Below are 20,392 nucleotides of genomic sequence, written 5' to 3'. Positions count from 1 at the left end.
CTTCGCTTGGCTGCAGCTGTGGAGCTTTCCCTCATCGCATGCAACTGCTTTTTTGGGTCCAGTTCCGATAAGAAACTGCCCTTGGCTAGCTTCAACTAGCAGCAAAACTATAAGTAACTTCCTCGGATCGTCCTGTCTCTCTCCACTATGGGTCCATACTTGCTCAACTGGTCTCTGCCTGGCTGTTAGATAGGCATCATGTATTCTCTCATTATTGTAGCTGCTTCACTACTCATTCTCCCAGCCTACGCTAGGGATATCGTCTTCCCTCCCGTTGCTGCAGTCCATAACAATCCCTCCTCCCATCAATATCCTCTCGCTCACGAAGACCCCATTGACATCGTCACCGGTAGCCAATTCTCTGGTTTGACTACTTTCGCCAACCTGCCTTACCTCAATTGCTTCGTGGATGATGAATCAACCACCACCAACAACTATGACATTGCCTTCCTCGGCGCTCCCTTCGACACTGTTAGCCATTCCCTCCTCACTCACCTCGCCATCGATCGCAACTAATAGACACACACGTAGGGCGTCACAGCTCGCCCTGGAGCTCGATTCGGACCTAAGGGTATTCGTCTCGGTTCTCGTCGTCTCGGCGGATGGAGCATCTACACGGGAGAAAACGCCTTTGCTAGCTGGGCGAAGCTCGTTGACTGCGGTGATGCACCATTGACCTGGTTGGATAATACTGTGGCGTTGAAGCAGCTTGATATGGCACACAAGGTATACGGAGTTATATTCCAGGGTTAGTGCTCGATTAATGACGGATGATATAGGTCGTCTCGTCTCGTCGTGCCAATTCCACGCATCTCAGCCAAATCCCCCGTATCATTACCCTAGGTGGAGACCATACTACGACCTTGTCGGCTCTGCGGTCGACGTACGAGAATTGGGGTCCTGTTTCTGTCATTCATTTTGACAGTCATATTGGTATGCACATTCCACTCATGTGATATACATGTACAACAACGCTAACAACATAATTTTAGATACATGGGACCCCAAAGTGCTGGGTATGCCAAGTTTTCCCCAACTTCACATATATATCTAACTAACAAATGTCCTATACAGGCGGTGGAGTCTCCCACTATGCGTATGCCAACAATCCCCAAATAAATCCCATCATACTAACACGTCCTCAACCACAGCGGCGTCAACCACGGCACATTCCTCCACCTTGCCCACGAAGAGGTACGTAACCACACCATGCCTCACTATCTCTCCCTCCCCCCACCCCAACAACAAACTAAGAATCAAGTAGGGCCTAATCCGCAACACCTCCATCCACGTCGGGATCCGCGCCCCCGTCGTCCGACCCAAAGGCGACATCCGAAACGACCTCCGCTGCGGCTTCGAAATCATCACCGCCCGTGACCTCGACCGACTCGGTGTCTCCGGCCTCGTCGAACAAATCAAATCCCGCGTAGGGGACAGCCGAGTCTATATCTCAGTTGATATTGATGTGCTGGACCCGGCTTATGCACCTGGTATGTCCACTTTAGCTTCCCTTTCACTACGAGGATATGAAGAGAACAATGGAGAAAAACTGATGAGAATGCACAGCCACCGGCACTGCGGAACCAGGTGGATTTACTACCCGTGAACTCCTGACTATTCTTGACGCGCTGCGAGGAATGCCTGTTATTGGGGCCGACGTGGTCGAGGTAGCCCCGATTTATGATACAGCCGGGGAGACGACCACGCTTGCGGCGGCGGAGGTGGCTAACTCGTTGTTGGCGTTGATGGTTGCGAGGCCGGTGGGGGGTGATGAGTAACTTTTTTCTTTTTCCAGGTTACTAGATATCGTTTACAAGTCACAGTGTGAATATGTACATAGTCTTAATATTATCAGGTATGTTTGTACATAAATGGGTATACTGCGCACATATATTCTGCACATAATTTCAACATACAAGAGATACCATGTCACAGTCGGAAATATTCATCCCCTCTTCTCCATCTCAACTTCATCTTTCTCCTCGTTCAACTCAACCACTTTCCCCTCCGTAACCCTACTACCACTTCCATCCCACACCCCCGGGCCAGTGAAATGCTTTCGTCCCGTCACTACCCACGTCGCTACACTAATAACTCCAATCACTCCGATCGCAGCGCTGGTGTAGTTCATCGAGTCCTTCGTCACCGGGTATGATTCTGGGAAGTTGAATGTGATGGACGCGAAAAGCAGGAACAACAGGCCCAGCACGTTCAGACTAATCGACATTGAGGTAGGGAGGGCGAATGGGCCCGTGAGGGTTCGTCGGTGGTTGGTTACATAGCCTAGGAGGCGACTTCCCAGGGCCATGGCGTAGGAGAGATCTTTTTTTTTCCCGTTGTGTTAGCGATGGTTTCCTTTTTGTGAAGGGGGCGGGGAGGGGTATGGGGGAGACGTACAGAATCCCTCAGTGGAAATAGCAATGACGGTCTCAAAGCCCGTTGAGGTGCCAAAGTCAATTGCATCCAGAGCGAGCTGAACGATCAAGGTGAGCAGGACCGCATTGATAGGAACCTGGCGCTTTTTGTCGACTTTGGCGAGGAACCGGCTGAACGGGAGACCGTTGTCGCGGGCGAAGGCGTAGACACAGCGAGAGCCCTCGGCGAGAATGTTGTTCCCTGCGACGATGACGATCACGGCAATCATGCTGGCTAGGAAGCAGGCTGCTACTTTGCTACCGGTGGAGTCGTAGAAGATCTGGATGACGGGGACTCCGGTTGGGGAGTTCTGAGTGGTGGTGATATCTCCGATGCAGAAGCAGAGGACTAGAAGGAACGCAAAGCCGGTGATGGCGCCAAGGACGACGGACATTATGATGGCTTGCGGTGCTTGTTTGGAGGCGGATTTCATCTCCTCAGTCATGTGGGAGGGGGCGTCGTAGCAGCACATACCGAAGCAGGCTTGTAGGATGCCTACGATGGCGGCCATGGCTCGGTCCCAGCCAGTGAAGTTCTGAAATTCGACAAAGACAAATGATGCGGACTGCTTGTGGTCGTTTGTGGCGAGGAGGACGATGACAGTGATGAAGAAAGCGGTGATGTTCCAGATCAGGATGAAACGGGCGATTCGGTTGAGTAGATGAGGACCCCAGATGTTGATGGCAGCAGCGAGGATCGCCACGAGGTAGGCTACTAAGACGGTTTGCCAACGCTGGATTTCGTAGGATGGGAAGACGAGATTCGCCATTCCGAGTACGAATTGTGCGGCAATGGAGTTGTTGGTTGCGCCCATGGCGAGCAGTCCTAGCAGTTTTCCTGGTGAGTTTGGCTGTGCATTTACAAGGGGAGTATTGTTGTTGGGTCATACCTATCAGCATGAACCATCCAGTGATGTATGATAACTGGCGGGAGATTTTTGGGGGAGCCAAAGCAGCCACCCACGAGTATTGACCTCCAGCAACTGGATACATCGAACACATTTCAGCCATGGGAATGGCGACAGCTAAGGTGAGAAGGCTGACACCGATGAAACTAAAGACCATAACTGGGGGACCACCCGACGTGACGCCAACAATAAAGACACCACTTAATGCCGTCCATCTTGAGACAGAGTCAGCACGATGGGCTCTATATCTCCCTGGGAATGACTTACGATGTGACAACACTGAAACTGAAGCCGATCATACCCAGGAGGCCAAATGACCGTTTGAGCTCTACGGACGTTAACACAATTCCACTGGCCTAATTTGGCTGACATACCCTGCTCATAGCCCAAATGCTCCAGCCGAACATCCTCTCCTGTTGTAGAAGGGCCCACAGGCTGGATCTCATCTTCTGATATCGCCATTGTTGGGGCAAGGTTGGGAATACAAAGACAATTCTACAATTGAGTTCATCGTGGCCGCCGCCACCAGTTGGGGTATTTATTGCCATGCTACAGGAGGGGGATGGGCGCCTCGGACCATGAGCGATAGGGTCATAGATGCATTCTGCAGGCATCGAGGAACCGGGGAAGCGATAGCCGGGGTAGCGATAAGATAAGCCGACAGCGAGCATTGCCAGATCGAGAAGGTCTGCGCGATGGCCGGTGGAGCACTTTTCGCCCAGAAAAAGCTGGGGAGACCACAGACGAGACAGACCGAGCAGCTGTCTCCAGTCATGTCAATTTGTCATAAGCCATCCCAAGTTGATAAGCTTATCAAATGCGACTGGGATAATGTAGTGTGAGTAATAAGGATTTGTGCCGTGGGGAATTTCGGAATGTCATTGTGTCGATTAGAGGATGTAGTTGAAGTTGAAGTTAGTTGCAGGTGGAGATGTTGATAATGGAAAAGGGAAGGACGACGAGATATGGACATGTGACCCTTCAGCCTCATTATCTCTTCCATTCTCAGTCTGTTCTGTTGTCTCCCACTGTCTTTCCTATTGTATGTCCTGCCCTTCGCTTCCCATGTCCCAGACATGTCAACTCACCAGCCCATTAATGGGTCCAGGTCGATCAAAACCCATGCCATTGAAGGTTAGTAATCATTCGACCATGTCCTATAGTCACAGTTGAAGATTGATAAAATGTTCAGGTATAATATTGAGGCAGACCCGAGAGACTGAACTTCACGATGAGCTTCTCATTCTCTGAGGTCCGAAGCCCCTTATGATATATTCCGGGACGGCATGAGAAACTTAAACGAATCTCGCATCCGACGGATCAACGACGCGTAACTTGTGGCCACAAACCTCAAATACACCCCTACAGCTAATTAATCGTACCCTATACGAAATACGCATTATACGTCGGCGACATGTCTATATAAGAAGGCCGCGGTAATTCCCATGGTCCCCTGACCCACACAACCCGCCGAATACGCAAATACGACAAACGGTCCGGTCGGATGGCCCGTACTACAGCACAGTATCCGAACCCTTACGCCCTTGTCTATACGCACCCACAGAATGGCCCCTTGAAGCGAAACGGCTGCCTGCGTTCCAGCGGTTAGACCATGCGGATATGGCTGTCAAGGCCCGGATCCGAACTATAAAGGGAATAGACGTCCCCTGACCATTACCCACAAGAGCATCAAACTGGTATCCTAACAATCACCATGTCGATCAACCTCACTGGAAAAACCTGCCTCGTCACCGGTGGTGCCGGAGGCCTAGGCAAAGCTATCGCTACCCGGTTCTTCGCCGCCGGAGCCAACGTGGTCATCTGCGACGTGAACGAGGAGCGACTTCGTCAGACGTCGCTGGATCTTGCCGGACCCAGCGGCGACGCAAGACTCAAGGTCATCAAGACAGACATCACCTCTGCGACAGAGGTGCAAGCCCTGTTTGATGAAATCGTCGCGCAATTCCAGAAACTCGATATCCTCATCAACAATGCCGGAATCATGGATCAGTTCCATGCTGTCGGTGACCTGGACGAGAAGCTGTGGGACAAGGTCATGGCTGTGAATTTGACTGCGCCTTTTCTGTTGAGCAAACTGGCTGTTCGCAATATGCTTGCTCAGGAAGTTGTCAATGGAAGTATCGTCAACATCGTTTCCATTGCTGGAAAGGCGGGTTGGATGGCGGGTATGTTTTCTACCGAATGATTCCCTATGTTTGGATAGATCGACTGACAAGTGACAGGTGCCGCATATACCGCTAGTAAACACGGCCTTGTTGGCTTGACCAAGAACACGGCTTCCTACTACGGCAACAAGGGTATCCGCTGCAATGCGCTGATGATGGGCGGCATGGAGACGAACATCACGGATGCTTTCATGTCCAACATCAACCTGGAAGGAAAGGACAAGGCCGTTGCTCTCATGACTGCAGCAGCAGCACCGATGTGCGATATCAACCGCGTTGCTGAGCTGTGTCTGTCTATCTCTTGTGGTCCTGGGGCGGAGATTATCAACGGGACGTGTATCCCGATTGATCATGGAATGTCAGGAGTGTTGGGTTAATTCTGACTTATATAAATATCTAGCCGACTGTATATTTCTCTTCAATGTAAATACTTTACACCCGCTATCTCCTCCATCTCACTAAACCTTCAATAAACAATGTAGTTTTCGCCCGGATATACCCTCCCTATCTCCATATATGCCTCACAGGCCCAATACCCTCCACCCCTTCACAACCCTAACCTTACCCCAACACAACACCCCAGCTGTAATCACCACCAACTTCCGCACAAGTCGAACCCCACATACATACAACCACCACCACTAAATAGTCTCAAGGACATGGCTGGAATTCCTCTTTTCTGCGTTGTAGGGAAAGCCATCTTCATCAATCATCAACTGAGGTGCCACATACATAATCATAATTAAGTGCCAATTCTCGATATGTTATCTAGCCTGTTTGTTAATGGGCGTGCCGAAAGGCACATTAACCTTTTTTTTCTTTACCCCTAAACGTATACTTCCCAATGTGTACCTAGATGAAAGAAGTGAAGAAAATTCCCCAAAGACACGACACGAATCATTGGCTTACCGGTGGACATAGAACAGGTCCAACTACTAGTACATACATAGTAGTAGTACTAAGTAGTAGTAGTGGGTGGTAGGGTGGTAAATCCCGGCCAGTCACCATCACCCGGGTAATAAGCGACCTGCGTCCAATCATGTCTTGTTTCAATACATTGAGCAAAGGTTCCCTGCTTTAAAAGCATAATTCTTGAACAGGGTCGGGGTATACGGGCTACGAGCATTCTGGGCGTCACGATTACAAACACAGTATGCTCTAGACACGGTAGCCCACGCGTCAGTCCGGATATGCCGCGGATGTTCTCCGAGTTCTGTTGCTGTAGGTTCAATTTTTAGAAGTACCGTGGATATATTGAGACTTTGTTTGGTTTCAGCCGCTGTTTTGGCGGCTTCGATATATTGTTGTTTTTGCCGGGATGGCTTGTCACGGTTTGGAGCATTGTCCTCAGTATTGACCGAGGGGATGCTATCAGCTCTAGATGATTCACACACCTCGATTGAAAGATCATCTAAATGTTGAGTGATCGTCGTCTTTCTACATGTATGTACTCTAGCACGGACGTATAATGTCTGGTCATCACCGCTGCGTATCGTTTGATTGGCTGTGGTCTAGTCAAGCTATTATTGTCTGAGCGCCATAGTATCCGATTCCAAGCGCAGTAGTTCGAAGCAGAGCTATCAGGTTCGAAATTGGAGGAGTGATTGGCTAAAGATAGGGGGCGTATGGTATCCGACGCTACCCTCGCTCGAAATCAGGGCATCCGGAAGATGTTGGTTCGGGAATTAGAGTGGTGTGCCTACAGCCGAGCTGGTGTCAGGTGTTGGCGTGCTCATATTTAGGTTCTGACTGTAAGCATCCAGACCAAGACATCCACATCATGCCCGGGCCTGGTATGGGGGCTATACATGGCCGGGCCGTATGCGAATGAGTTAACGAGGCTTTGCGACAATCCACTCAAGTGGATTCATAAGATCCCAATTCATAAGGTCATGGTAAATCGCTCACACAATGTATTGCACTTCCAGATCCTGCTCGGGACAGATGCATTACCAGGCTGCATACGCACAGACTCGGCCCTGGCAGCTCCCATGAAAGCTTCTGCACTCACTGTTGGATGCCGCTATGTCGGAGTGTATACTAGTGTCGGAGGGACGTTCCCAGCCATGGATCCAGACCACGCTCAGAGACAGGGATGGATTTGGTACCAACGGCTGTTCGTCCCCAAGCCGCACCTGGCATCGCTTGCCCAGGACGTTAGGACATTGCCAGGTGTTTCAGTTGCATAAAGACCAGCTTCCTTTTTCAGACCATTGACGTCAATGCTGGCCAATAAGCAAGTCAGGACATGACTTTAATATCGACAGATGGGAGGGGCGACCGTAGCACGGGGTCTGTTTGTCTTGGACGCGCACGTTGTCTAGCATAGCCCCCATCCAAACTCGATGCCAAATCCAAGAAAGGCAATAGAAGAGAGGAGGGGAAGGTGTGACGAGCAACAAGTGACAGAGGAGGTGAAGCACCAGCGCGGCCTAGGTAGTCAGCCCTGCAGGGGTTATTCCAGTCACAGTGGATGGTGGGGTTATTGATTGATTGAAGCAGCCATTGTGACGCGTGATTGATCTGCATCCCAGTCACCACCACCAGTCTGTAACTAAATATGTAGCTGGCTCGAAGGCAACGGACAAATCAGCTCGAGTCGATCTGCCGGGGGGGCAACGTTGCGTCTGACGAAGCCTACCCTCCAGACCCGCGAGCAAATAAATTTTCGTCAGGACATCCTGGTGTTAGATCTATGCTGGTGCCTGCGCCATGGATCGAGGGTTTAACTATCCGGCAGGGCGGGACAATGAGCCTTCACGGACCAGACACCAAAGCATACGGCAACAGGGATTATTGAGCAGACTGTAAAGACATATTGGCCAGTAAATGATATTCTGTAGCGCAAATGGAACCCACAAAGATGGTATCGTCACGGGTATTTTCCTGCCCCAGGAACACCGCATTTGCCACTCTGGGAATCGAGTTCCACCCAACATCATTGGATCCTGAAACGGCCGAAATCACCAAGCGAAAAGGTCAATGCAAAGTAGACCTCAAGGAGCCAGGCAGATCCGATCATGAATCCAGACGCGTCGCTGGTAAAATTTTGGGGCGGGGCATTTGGACGAGCGAGTGTGATGGAGGGGAGACTAGAGGAAGTCGTCTGATCGCTCAGCACGGCGTGAATGACGCTCTCGCCCTCTCACATTCTTTGTGATGGTTTTTCAGCCATCTTGAATGGAACTAAGTCGACAAGTGTTGATACTAAACGGCATGGTGGGTAGACCAGTGTAGACCGTCTTATCTAGACCATCTTGAACTTTCTCGGTTGTTGTGGCCTGGACCGATCGAAGGGGTGGACTGGAAGGATGAAAAAAGTTCCCAGCCCTAGTTTCTGCTCTCCGCAGTTCGAAGGGGGATGGCCAGGGCGCTCTGTGACACCGGCAGCTGCAGATCGACTGTGCGTAGAGAGTCGTTTGGGTCTGGGGTTACAACGCGCTACTGGATGGATGACTCGCAGCGATAGTATTCTTTCTCCTGCTAGCAGCAGTTAGTCCCTGATAGCGTCTCGATAGTGTGGCCATCCCCTCCAGACCGATAGCCAGTCTCCGTTCAGGATTGATTCCCATCAGCTTCGACCACAAAAAAATCCCGGGCAACAGTGCACTCACTTGGGGGAGGGGGAGTGTCTCGCTCGGATTCCGTCCAAGCCCAGGCGATCCTGGCTTTGTCCATTATTCTCAAGCGTATTGTTATAGTAGAAGTGTGCTCTGACTCCATTGTGCCTCTGCGATGGTAGCCGGCCGGGTCACCCGAGTTTCCCGCGTGTGGTTACAACAGGTTTCATCGGCTGAACAGGGGTATCAGGCGGAGGGAAGTGCTGCTGAGGAGCCTGGAGGTGAATATAAACAACCACGGAGTCCATGCCAGAGGAGAGGAGATGATATCTGGCGGTGGTCTTTTTTAATGTTGTACAAACTTCATCCTTTGTCCGAATTCATCTGCTTATTATTTCTCCGAGTTTACGGAGTGATAGTTACCTCTACTTCATCTTTTTTTTTTTTTCTCGCCTTTCTTTTTCTGGGGCGGCTGATAGGTGAGTGACATCGTTCGCTCCTCGAACGGGGTTACTCATAGCTTGACTAGCAACTATCTATTTCTCCCTGTTCATCTATTTGCATGACCAGGACTAGGGCAAAATACCTTTGGTGTCTCCTACTGGATTCCAAACAGACCTGCCAAGAACGTGCTGATTCAACCATCCACTCGCTGGCATTTTACCTGCCTTGGACTCCTTTCTTTAACCTTGCAACGTGACCTGCCTTATAATTATTATCTTGCTATATTATTGTCACCGTCTGCATTCTTGCCTTGTTTGGCTAGGTTTCATTCCTCGTTTTTCTTGCTCAGCGTGACCGCTTTCCCTCCCACTGGTGGTAAGTTACTAGTGAGTAACTTACTAGCCCCGATCACGACTAGTGCCCGTCGGTTCCTCAGGAACCAATCACCCCTCCTTCCCGTCGTGGAATACGATAGTCGACACTGGCCTTGATTGTCTGTGCGGCCTATAGAAACAACACTGCAGTTTGGAGGGTGTGTGGTGAGAAGGAGGCTGCTTCCATGTGAGTGGATGGATTCTCCTCTTTTTCCCTTCTTTTTGCCTCCCCAGCGTACTATCACCTCAGATCGTCACCCTCTTACATTTACACTTTTGGCATCATTTTTCTTCTTTCTCTTTCTTTTCTCTTGTTGCAGCGGAGTGGAGTGGAACCCGGATGGGCGGTAACCATACCGTACCGTACCGTGGGAGCTCCGCTTTGCCCCTCTCTCTCCAGGCTTTGGATCCCGCGTCTCCCGCCATGACGCCATGGGTTCGGCTGCTGTTTGTGACGGTTTTGAGTTTCCCCGCAAGCTGACGATCCATTAGAATTTCTTAGTCTGGAGGTAGTGGGCAGAGAAGAGGGAAAAAAAGAAATTTGGCTCAGGACAAAGTAGAGTTCGGGATCAAAACAGAGGAAACAAGAGACAAAAAAAGGAGAGAACATAAACGGCAGTATCAAGAGTGAGGCAAGACCGAAAGAGGGGAGTTGCATGATTTTTCCCCTGAGTCATAGTATCACGGCGACGGCGGCATCCGCGGAGGGTACGTATCCTGGGGAGAAAGAGAGACACAGTGTACCTGTCACTGTCAGGGAGAAGTCATCCGGGGGTGCCTGGATTGGCATCGTCCCATCCGGCTTATCCACTTACGGTGCTGACAACTGGGGAAGAAAAAAAAGAGGGTAACAAAAAAAACAAGGGCCAACAGACAAAGCAAAAGGAAAGACAGAGAAAGAGAGAAAAAAAAAATAATCATTCATAAGGGAAAGGGAACCCCCCCTCCGTCAATGGCTACCTCTCCACCCTCTTCTTCTCCGTCCGCCTCATTCTCCTCGCCTTCCCTGTATCCTTCCTCACACAGTTCCTGTCACTCTCCGCCATTGCTCAGCAGTAAGTCTCAAGTCTCCCCTCCTCTCCTTCTCCTTCTGCGATCAACCAGTTCATCTTTATTTCCCCCTCCATTAAACCTTCCGTCCAACCATGCCTCGTTGCCTTCCCCACTCCTCTCAGGCAGATCTCACCCTTCCTTTCCTCCCAACGTCAACATCCTGATTGGCCCCTCTGCATTCTTCTTACTTTTTAGTCTTCATTGCCTGGTCAAAGTCTTGCTTTGCTGTTGCGTTTCAGTTGTTGGCACTGATCCCAAAAAACTGATCCCCACCTGACACGTGTGGCATCTACCTCTGCACATTCCCAATGATTCATGCTGATCGCGTGCTGCCACTAGCCAATCTCTCTTCCTCCTCCTGGTCGCCCTCCTATCGGCCGTCCAGCTTCTGTGCCCGAGACCAGTTAGAAAGTCTCATTGCCAGACACGGTCACCCCACCCGCGTTTCGTTGTCATCGCTCCAGGAGTTAACCGCAACCTCATCTACATATAATCCTCCTTCCCCCGACTCGTCGAGCTCAGACACATCAGACTCCCTCGAGACCCTCACTCTGACTCAGTCAACCTCCCGGCCTATTCCCATCCCCAAGCCGTCTCCCTCCCTTCGCGATAAGGACTTTCCCGTCACCCCTCTAACAGGGCGTTTTGATAAAGGCTATTATTTTGCCCATCGTGACCACACCCCCGAGGGGCAGCGAGAAAGGGACTTCCATCGCAAGGCCAGTCGATCTGGTCATCACCACCCTCATCGTTCACCCTCGTCCAGAATGCGTTCTGACAGCTCAACATTCTACCCATCCGCCATCTCCCCCGCCATGTCTCCAGCTGGACGTCCCTCCTCCCCGCAGCCCTCTCGCTCGCAGGGACAGAGCACCTCCAAGTCCATGCCTGCCTTCCATTTGGGAAGCTTGCCACGATTCCATCCGGCAGTCTATCAGTCATCCGGCAGCACTCAAGCACAGCCTTCTTCACCACGCCAGCCTCGACAGCCCGGATATCGCACGGCTTCTGGCTCCCGTGATGGAATGTGGCAGTATCGAGACTTTGTGGATGGGGCTGCCCTACCCAAGACTCCTGGAACCTTATCGCCGGGCCCATCCGCTCCGCGACTAGACCCTCTTCGCAGCCCTGGCCCGGTAACCCCGCTGGCGCTGGAAGAGGCCAGTGGTTATCTGACCTCGGGCCCCTCTAGCTCCTCCGACTTCTCCTCTCGAGAACACTCTGGGCCGGCCCCAGATATGGTGGACAGGCTAATTGCTCGGGAGACCGAACGGACCCGACAGAAAGCTATGAAGCCCCTCAAAGGCTTCTAGAGCTGTCGTCCAGCCATCCATCCATCCAAGCGGCAACCATCCTCTTACATCTGGTTGTCAGCACAGTTATGTACTAGGACATGACTCAGGCCTCGGACTTCGGACTCCGGGTCACATTGAGTGCCATCGGTGGCCTGCAGGACAGCATCGATTATGTGCTCAAAGCATGATATGATTCGACTCTCTTTCGAGGCCATTCGTGCCGTTTTTATTTTCATCCTTCACGTTTCTATAAAACCACATCTATGTATTATGAAATTATGCAACTATACCCCGCAGCTGATCCCTGGGCTTTCCCGGATATTTGTATTTCCCGTCCTGTTCTGCTACTACACTCCCTTGTTTCCAGAAGTGTGTATTGCGCCTTTTTATTTCTTACGACACTGTGTTATTTCGGGCATTGTATCATCATGGATTGAACAGAAACAGCCTGTCATCCTTGAGGTGGGACTGGAATGCGACGTTTCGCTCAGATTGTTATATACTAAGAAGTCGATTAAAGAAAGCGACAAGCAGTATAGAAGAAGGAGAGGTGTTTCATTGCTAGTTGCGAAATAGGCAATGAACTTACTGGGTTCGATCAACCTTCAGAAAAAGCAATCGCACTGACCTGCCGACTGCTCATTAATTGCAAATGTAGATGATTACTGCATATCTAGTGACCACTACTTTGTACTACTAGTCTAGTACTCCGTCTTTTGTACTAGTCGCAATGGATTGGAGCGCCGTGAGTGGCTCCCCCAACCCATTTGCCCCCCGATCGGCCGCCTATCCGGTCGGAGCTGGGCTGCTGCTCCCCGAACCGCCGGGTTTTGCGGGGCGCATCATCTTCTTGCTCTGCTTGTTCCTCTTCCCCCGTCTTTTGCCTTTTACTCCGCTGGGGCATCTTTTTCTCTCCTACAACTGCCCATCATCTACATGCCTTGAGAACTATTCCCCTCATTCCCTATCATTGTTAGAAGTGGTGGCTCTCAACCATCAATGGACCTCTCGTGCGCTCGTTAATCCCGCCCATTGCTTTGTCCGATAGCGGACCCCGACAGACCTTCACGAATTTTTGATCCTCGGTCCAGCGCAGCCGAGTTCCAATTGACACTCCCACTCAGTCTTAATAGGGGGAGACACATACCGGCTTTCACGGCACACGAGCACTGCACTGTCGATAATGTCGTCGACGTCCGCACCGCTGGCGACTGCCACAACGTCCGGGACACCAGAGCAACGTTCTTCCGGAAATATGACCGAGGCCGATACACCAAAGCACAGTCCGCCAAAGCCTCAAAGCTCGAAGCATGACTATAAAGGCTTTGTAGCAGGAGTCTTCTCCGGAATTGCCAAACTAAGTGGTATGTCCTTGCCAGCGCTGAGCATAGCTCGCGAGCGTTCGTCTTGTCTTTAAGTGACCATCGCTAACAGATTCTGATCCATAGTTGGCCATCCGTACGTGATCACGCTCCTACTACCTCTTCCCTACCACTTATACTACCTCTCTGGACAACGCCCATATAATGTCACAAATTGACCATGGATGGATTTCGCAGGTTCGACACAATCAAGGTGCGCTTACAAACGAGCCATGATGGGCATTTCCGGGGTCCATTGGACTGCGTGCTACAAACAGTCCGCAAGGAGGGTGTTAGTGGGTTGTATAAGGGAGCCACTCCGCCGCTGGTCGGTTGGATGGTCATGGACTCTGTGTGAGTAGCTTTGCCCGACGGCTGGAAAATGTCCATAAAGACACAGAAGGACTGATCGGTCAAACACAGCATGCTGGGTTCCTTAACCTTGTATCGCCGACTGTTACTGGAAAATGTCTTTTCAAAACCGGAGATTCGTGCAAGCATGCCGTTCATTGGCAAGCAGACGGATCTTCACACGCTCCCTAGCTTCGGTCATGGTATTGCAGGCATCATGGCCGGAACGACAGTCAGTTTCATTGCCGCACCGGTGGAGCACGTCAAGGCGCGTCTTCAGATCCAGTACTCTGCGGATAAGTCCAAACGTCTGTACAGTGGACCTATAGATTGCGTTCGCAAGATGGTAAGAAATACACACCCTCAAAGCGTCCGAGTTTAATGGTTGACTCGATATTTATAGCTTCGCACCCACGGCATTGCTGGATTATATCGTGGACTATGCGCGACCATGGTATTCCGGTCATTCTTCTTCTTCTGGTGGGGTTCCTACGACGTCCTGACCCGGTTAATGAAGGAGAAGACCAGCCTGTCTGCCCCTGCCATCAACTTCTGGGCCGGGGGGATTTCCGCGCAAATTTTCTGGATCACGTCGTATCCGTCCGATGTGGTGAAGCAACGCCTCATGACAGACCCGATGGGAGGCGCACTGGGCGACGGGCAGCGCAAGTTCCAGTGGTGGAAGGATGCTGCAGTGGCAGTTTATCGGGAACGAGGGTGGAGAGGATACTGGCGAGGATTTGTGCCATGCTTCCTACGAGCATTCCCGGCGAATGCTATGGCTTTGGTTGCATTTGAGGGTGTGATGCGGTGGCTGCCGTGAGGAGACGGCGAAGCTACAGAACTCTGGCTATACCCGAACGATCAAGATGAACGGGACTCCAATAGATCCCCAAAAGAAAGCTACGTTGTAATGTGATAGACGATAGAAATAGAATGGATTTCTCCAGCCAACCCATAAAGCGGGCCCGATCGTGGCGCGTCTCACAGCAGGGATATTCATCAAATCTAGACTGGTGCAACGGCCGCATGCGGCGATGCCTCGCCCAATGCAGCCACTGCGGCACCTTCCACTACCTCATCGATCCATGGGTCGAAAACTCTGGGAGTCTTATCTGCGAAGGAATCAGGTTTGGCTGATTCAGATCGGTGAGAGGAGACGCAGGATGTTGTGGTAAGCAGGAAAGAGGAGTGAGTGGAAGAGAGAGAGACGAGAGTTCGGGCTCCGCGTGTTCTTTTTCCGGCCAGCTTCAATCTGGCTGGCCATGGTTCGTTCCATCCCGTCATCTCCAATCTGCCCTCCCTTCTCTCCCGCCTCATCCTCCGCTCATCCACCTAAAACTTCTTCATTTTACACTCCTTCCCTTCTACAGTCTCTTCCGCTATGTCCGGGGCCCGGATCATTCCCCTTATGATTGCTGGCTAAAGAGCTCACTCTCGACTTCTCGCCGGGCCAGATCGATTCCGCCGTCGCCGCCTTATCCAATTGCGCATCTCAACAACCACCACCACCACCTCGAACTGCGAACCTGCTACTTCTCCCTCGATCAGCAAACGGCTACGATGGCCGTCGCACGCTCGATGCGTCGCACAAGCCCCATTACGGTCTTCCTGGCTGCCCTGCTAGCTTTCGGATTCCTTTGCTTCCTGCTGTCCCCTTCCTCCTCCGCCGCCGCCGCCGCTCCTGTCACCGATTCCTCCTCGCAGCTACGACGAGAAGATGCCGCCGAACATCCCCTTTCTCCTCCGACGAAACCTTTCCTCAAATCTCAAGCCGTCCGCGAAGATGGCCAGAAAGCACCCCCGCCCGTGATGCACTACAATCTCAACGAGCTCAGCAGCACCAGCGAATCCATCAAGAAAGGGGAACGGGTGCTGATTTTGACCCCATTGGCCCGCTTCTACCAAGAATTCTGGGATAATGTCGTGAAATTGAGCTACCCACACGAGTTTATCTCGATTGGATTCATCGTCCCCAAAACCAAGGACGGTGATGCCGCTGTCACCGCGCTGGAACAGGCCATCAGCGAGACTCAGTCCGGTCCGGTTGACAGCCGCTTCGCCAGCATCAGCATCCTTCGCCAGGACTTCGACCCGCCCATTCAATCGCAGGACGAGAAAGAGCGCCACAAAATGTCCAACCAGAAAGCACGCCGTGAGTCCATGAGTCGCGCCCGCAACAGCCTCCTCTTCACCACCCTCGGTCCCAGCACCTCCTGGGTCCTCTGGCTCGACTCCGACATTGTCGAGACTCCAGCCACCCTTATCCAAGACCTGACTGCCCACAATCGACCCGTGATCGTTCCGAACTGCTTCCAGCGCTACTATAACAAGGATACCAAGAAGATGGACGTCCGCCCTTACGACTTCAACTCGTGGATCGACAGTTCGACCGCCGAAGAGCTGGCGGGAATGATGGGTCCAGATGAGATCCTCCTCGAGGGATACGCCGAGATGCCCACCTACCGCACCCTGATGGCCTACATGGCAAATACCGGGGCGCCCCGTCCTAGCCGCGAAATAGAACTTGACGGCGTCGGTGGAACCGCACTCCTTGTGAAGGCGGACGTGCATCGCGACGGCGCCATGTTCCCCGCCTTCCCATTCTATCACCTCGTCGAGACGGAGGGCTTCGCTAAGATGGCGAAGCGATTGGGATATTCCGTCTACGGCTTGCCTGATTACTTTGTATGTCCCCCCCCCTCCTTCTTTCATCTGATTGACCCCACTAACGCCATGCCCACAGGTGTATCACTATAACGAGTGATTTCGCATGATAGATTCCAATTACGAGATGACTTCACATGAAGCGAACACCACCAATAGACCGGAATGAAGAATGTATTTTGCTTTGCTTTACTTTGCTTTGATTAGACTATATTAGTTGACGGTCCACGTCTACTATTGCTACTTACTGACTACACTTTTATCCATCTACATCTACCAGGGGAGTTGGTCTCATGTTACGTCCGCGCGCTGGGCGCTTAGTGGTTCTGGTGTTTCTGGCTGAGTAGCACTACTACTACTACTACTACTACTATTATATATAGTTGCTTAGGTTTTATGTCAATTCGCTATACACTGCACTGGCCCATTATGTACATGCGTAACTACGAGTAGACAGTCAATAACTGAAGGAAGCGTAGGACTGATCCGGACTATATCACAGACGAACTAACCCACCAGTGGTATAGTAAGTAATCTATAAACCTCGATATTAGATAGTCTATTTCTTTGATGGTCCACACCATCATTATTTACTAATTCTATATCCATATGCCATCTCATCTCATCTCATCTTTCAACCATGCATTCTTCTCATAATCGTCAATCAATCGAAAGCTACCACATTATACTCATCATCTAATCCCAAGAAATGCTATGAGAAGCGTTAGCGATGCAAATCACGACACTTCATATACCAAGGGAGAGAGAGGAAGAAGGAAGGGATAGGAGGGGGAGAAAAAAAACATACACAAGCATAATCCCAGCCCCAACCATAACAGCCAAGAACTGCACAATGGTCTTCTTAATCTCCGTGCGTTTATCCTTGCCTGTTTCCAACAACTCCGGGATAACGGAGACTGTTCCCACGTAGAGGAATGTCCCCGCTGTGAAGGGGAGGAGCATATCGCCCCAGGTGAGACTTGTTCCGAGGAGGCCAGAGGAGGGCAGGCTACTATCGGTGACTGCTGCTGAGGAGCTATTCCCGCCGAGCTCTTGGACGGCGATTCCGATGAAAGTGCCGAGGAAGGCGCCGATGGCTGTGACGAACTGGGCGCCCATGGCTTTGCGCTTGGAGAAGCCGGATTGGATGAGGAGGGCGAAGTCGCCGACCTCGTGGGGGATTTCGTGGAAGAAGACGGCGACGGTGGTGGTTGCGCCGATGGTTGGGGAGGCGTAGAAGGAGGAGGACATGGCGAGGCCGTCGGTGATGTTGTGCGTGAAGTCGGCGATTAGGTTGAGGTAGCCGCCCAGTTTGACGCTGGGGTTGATTTCCTTCTCGTCGTCGTCGGTGGGTTGGGGAGTGGTGGTGTTGTTGTTGCTTGCGGGCTTGCGCTGTTTCAGTGAGGTGGAGGGTTGCGGGGAGGCGCCGGTTGTTGTGCTGGTGGGTTTGTGGTCGTCGTTGTTGGCGTGGGCGTGGGAGTGGTCGTGTCCTGCTCCTCCGGTGGCGATACGTAGGGTTTTGTCCATTGCGACGAAGGTGAAAAAGCCCACCATGATTCCGAGCCCCAGGAGGAGGTTGCGGTTCGGCTCGACCATCACGAAGCGGACGTGGTCGGGCGAGTCTTCGCCGAGGAAGATCTCAGGGAGCAGGTGGAAGATGGTATCACCTAGAAGGCCGCCTACGGCGAAGGCGACCATGACGGACAGGGAGGAAGGGTCGATGTTGGGAGGGCATAGGGCCAAGAGGAAGTCTAGTGCGGGGGGACATGGTTATGATTGTTGGAGGTTTTTAATGCGAGAAGTCACATACTGGGTGGGCCGGAGATGTAGATCGTCGCCAGGATAGCATTGACTGCAGGGCTGCCGGGGAAGAGGATGGAGAAGATCTTGGACGTCAAGCTGGCTGTTTGGGGGGCTGCGGCGCGCTTATGCTCATTGAGGGACTCGACGAGGGGGCAGTTCTACATAGCATTAGTACCCAATGGGTATGTTGAGGGGGTCATGGGGAGATCGATGGCTCTCCATCCCAGACAAAACATCAAGGATGCAAGGGGGGCACGGGCGTACCTGCAACTCCTCCTCAATTTGTCCCACGGACATATCCCCTACAGAGATAGCATCATGCGCAACAGCTAGTGCGGAGAAGAGAACGAGACCCGCGGCGAGCGCAAGGCCCATGCGCCGAGCTGGAGCCAGAAGAGAGGGCGCCATAGTAGCAATCGATCAATTGTAGGCTACCCCAGACAATAGTAGAAGAAAACTTGATAGAAAGAGAAAAACAAGAGGGGAATAGCTGCCGGTGAGATAAATATGATGCGCCGTTCTCGGATCTCCAAATCCCGGCTTTGATTTGTTATCGCCGTATCGGGACCCTGCAGCAAACACGCCAAGCCCCTATCAGTGCAAACATGCAAACTCGATAAGATCCGTTTTCTGTCGCCGCAATTTTTTGAGCTTCAATTCCGGTCCTTTGAATACATCACCCCACTTTTGATATTCCAATCCCATATCTGGCACCATGGTTAACATCAGACAAGCCAAGAAGAAGAGATCTTCTTTGCCCAAGGCAAAGGCCAAGAGAGCCGGTCTCCTCAAGAGCGGAAAGAAGAAGATCAATGTCTTGGGAAATGCTATCATTGCGGAAAACTGGTACGTTTATGATCTGACAGAACAAACCAGGAAGAAGAGTTACCTTTGGACTGTATACTAATGCTGCTCTCGATAGGGACCGCAAGCAAACCCTCACCCAAAACTACCGCCGCTTGGGTCTCGTCCACCGCCTCAATGCTCCCTCCGGTGGTTCTCAGAAGCGCGCAACCGCGGACGGTATCCAAGGAGAGCCCGAAGATTCCTTGTACATCAAGAGCAGCACTGAGGCACTCGCCAAGCAAACCGCCACGAGCGAAATTAAGGTTGAGCGTGATCCCGAGACCGGCAAGATTCTGCGTGTGATTCGCGGTGCGGCCGACGAAGAGGTCGAAATTGCCGGACGCAAGGTCAAGCGCAACAACCCGCTGAACGACCCCTTGAACGAGCTGTCGAGTAATGAGATTGTCACACAACCCCGCCAGAACGCCTCCGGAAATGGTATTGTTGAGCAACTCGAGCGTCAGGCTGCGCAGGAGGGAGTGGCTGTCCGGGCGAAGAAGCCGCGCCATCAGAGCACCAGAGAGCAAGAATGGGTGACGAGATTGATTGAGAAGCACGGAGACAACTACTCGGCCATGGCTCGCGACCGGAAATTGAACCCGATGCAGCAGACGGAAGGAGACCTGAAGCGGAGGATCCGCAAGTTGCAGCAGAGCCAGTCATGATTGGGATTTGAATTGATGCATTTCTATCGGCGAGTATGGCGTTTTGACAGGGCTGATTTGGGATAAAAAGTTGCTTGCGGCTGGATTGTTGGACCACGTCCGAATTGTCTCTGCTTTTGCGGTTATACCATCTTATAGACTCCATCTGTGCATGTCTGGCACAGGTCGCAAATGCTAATACACTTGATTTGGTCATCCAACTTGCCGTTCCTGCTCAGAACATTATCACACTTATTGTACTACCACGTGAGCTCAAGCACAAACAACATGAGCCATTAGCATGTCCATTCACTGCATTATATGCAACACAAGTCGCGAAGCTATCCACGGACGCGTCCAAGACCCCTGGCGCGTTCACATAGAAACATACAGATCCAAACTGCGTAGTTCATCAGACCTCTAATCCTTCTCTCCCTCTTATCCTTCTCATCTCCTCTATCCAAAACAACGCCAGGATCAGGACCA

At 51.7% G+C, this 20,392-nt stretch overlaps 10 protein-coding genes across 10 annotated transcripts; 8 read left to right on the top strand and 2 right to left on the bottom strand.

Moving 5' to 3' along the window:
* Window positions 1-198: 198 nt before the first annotated feature.
* On the top strand, window positions 199-1,778 carry AKAW2_50878A (agmatinase; the record flags this gene model as incomplete). The annotated part of the gene is made up of 8 exons (XM_041690744.1): window positions 199-471; window positions 532-726; window positions 780-933; window positions 993-1,016; window positions 1,075-1,096; window positions 1,152-1,194; window positions 1,265-1,490; window positions 1,567-1,778. The coding sequence occupies 8 exons, from the start codon at window positions 199-201 to the stop codon at window positions 1,776-1,778; spliced, it is 1,149 nt and encodes a 382-aa protein (XP_041544299.1).
* A 167-nt stretch (window positions 1,779-1,945) lies between these two features.
* AKAW2_50877S (putative GABA permease) lies at window positions 1,946-3,784 on the bottom strand (the record flags this gene model as incomplete). The annotated part of the gene is made up of 5 exons (XM_041690743.1): window positions 1,946-2,322; window positions 2,398-3,240; window positions 3,305-3,537; window positions 3,590-3,650; window positions 3,697-3,784. 5 exons carry the CDS (start codon window positions 3,782-3,784, stop codon window positions 1,946-1,948), a joined length of 1,602 nt encoding a protein of 533 aa, XP_041544298.1.
* A 1,252-nt stretch (window positions 3,785-5,036) lies between these two features.
* Window positions 5,037-5,885, top strand: AKAW2_50876A (SDR family NAD(P)-dependent oxidoreductase; the record flags this gene model as incomplete). The annotated part of the gene is made up of 2 exons (XM_041690742.1): window positions 5,037-5,508; window positions 5,566-5,885. The coding sequence occupies 2 exons, from the start codon at window positions 5,037-5,039 to the stop codon at window positions 5,883-5,885; spliced, it is 792 nt and encodes a 263-aa protein (XP_041544297.1).
* Window positions 5,886-8,356: 2,471 nt separating this feature from the next.
* Window positions 8,357-8,668, top strand: AKAW2_50875A (uncharacterized protein; the record flags this gene model as incomplete). Its single annotated transcript, XM_041690741.1, has 1 exon — window positions 8,357-8,668. One exon carries the CDS (start codon window positions 8,357-8,359, stop codon window positions 8,666-8,668), a length of 312 nt encoding a protein of 103 aa, XP_041544296.1.
* Window positions 8,669-11,247: 2,579 nt separating this feature from the next.
* Window positions 11,248-12,252, top strand: AKAW2_50874A (uncharacterized protein; the record flags this gene model as incomplete). Its single annotated transcript, XM_041690740.1, has 1 exon — window positions 11,248-12,252. One exon carries the CDS (start codon window positions 11,248-11,250, stop codon window positions 12,250-12,252), a length of 1,005 nt encoding a protein of 334 aa, XP_041544295.1.
* A 1,165-nt stretch (window positions 12,253-13,417) lies between these two features.
* On the top strand, window positions 13,418-13,774 carry AKAW2_50873A (uncharacterized protein; the record flags this gene model as incomplete). Its single annotated transcript, XM_041690739.1, has 2 exons — window positions 13,418-13,598; window positions 13,683-13,774. 2 exons carry the CDS (start codon window positions 13,418-13,420, stop codon window positions 13,772-13,774), a joined length of 273 nt encoding a protein of 90 aa, XP_041544294.1.
* A 2-nt stretch (window positions 13,775-13,776) lies between these two features.
* On the top strand, window positions 13,777-14,769 carry AKAW2_50872A (putative mitochondrial carrier protein; the record flags this gene model as incomplete). The annotated part of the gene is made up of 3 exons (XM_041690738.1): window positions 13,777-13,949; window positions 14,019-14,292; window positions 14,350-14,769. The coding sequence occupies 3 exons, from the start codon at window positions 13,777-13,779 to the stop codon at window positions 14,767-14,769; spliced, it is 867 nt and encodes a 288-aa protein (XP_041544293.1).
* A 740-nt stretch (window positions 14,770-15,509) lies between these two features.
* MNN9 (mannosyltransferase complex subunit MNN9) lies at window positions 15,510-16,713 on the top strand (the record flags this gene model as incomplete). The annotated part of the gene is made up of 2 exons (XM_041690737.1): window positions 15,510-16,634; window positions 16,693-16,713. The coding sequence occupies 2 exons, from the start codon at window positions 15,510-15,512 to the stop codon at window positions 16,711-16,713; spliced, it is 1,146 nt and encodes a 381-aa protein (XP_041544292.1).
* Window positions 16,714-17,309: 596 nt separating this feature from the next.
* AKAW2_50870S (Zn(2+) transporter YKE4) lies at window positions 17,310-18,824 on the bottom strand (the record flags this gene model as incomplete). Its single annotated transcript, XM_041690736.1, has 4 exons — window positions 17,310-17,325; window positions 17,422-18,364; window positions 18,424-18,574; window positions 18,681-18,824. The coding sequence occupies 4 exons, from the start codon at window positions 18,822-18,824 to the stop codon at window positions 17,310-17,312; spliced, it is 1,254 nt and encodes a 417-aa protein (XP_041544291.1).
* A 307-nt stretch (window positions 18,825-19,131) lies between these two features.
* NOP16 (nucleolar protein 16) lies at window positions 19,132-19,927 on the top strand (the record flags this gene model as incomplete). Its single annotated transcript, XM_041690735.1, has 2 exons — window positions 19,132-19,262; window positions 19,339-19,927. The coding sequence occupies 2 exons, from the start codon at window positions 19,132-19,134 to the stop codon at window positions 19,925-19,927; spliced, it is 720 nt and encodes a 239-aa protein (XP_041544290.1).
* Between the last annotated feature and the right edge of the window lie 465 nt (window positions 19,928-20,392).

Source organism: Aspergillus luchuensis, chromosome 5, assembly GCF_016861625.1.
Source record: "Aspergillus luchuensis IFO 4308 DNA, chromosome 5, nearly complete sequence".
In the NCBI taxonomy this organism is placed as follows: domain Eukaryota; kingdom Fungi; phylum Ascomycota; class Eurotiomycetes; order Eurotiales; family Aspergillaceae; genus Aspergillus; species Aspergillus luchuensis.
This window is presented reverse-complemented; position numbering and strand designations above follow the sequence as displayed.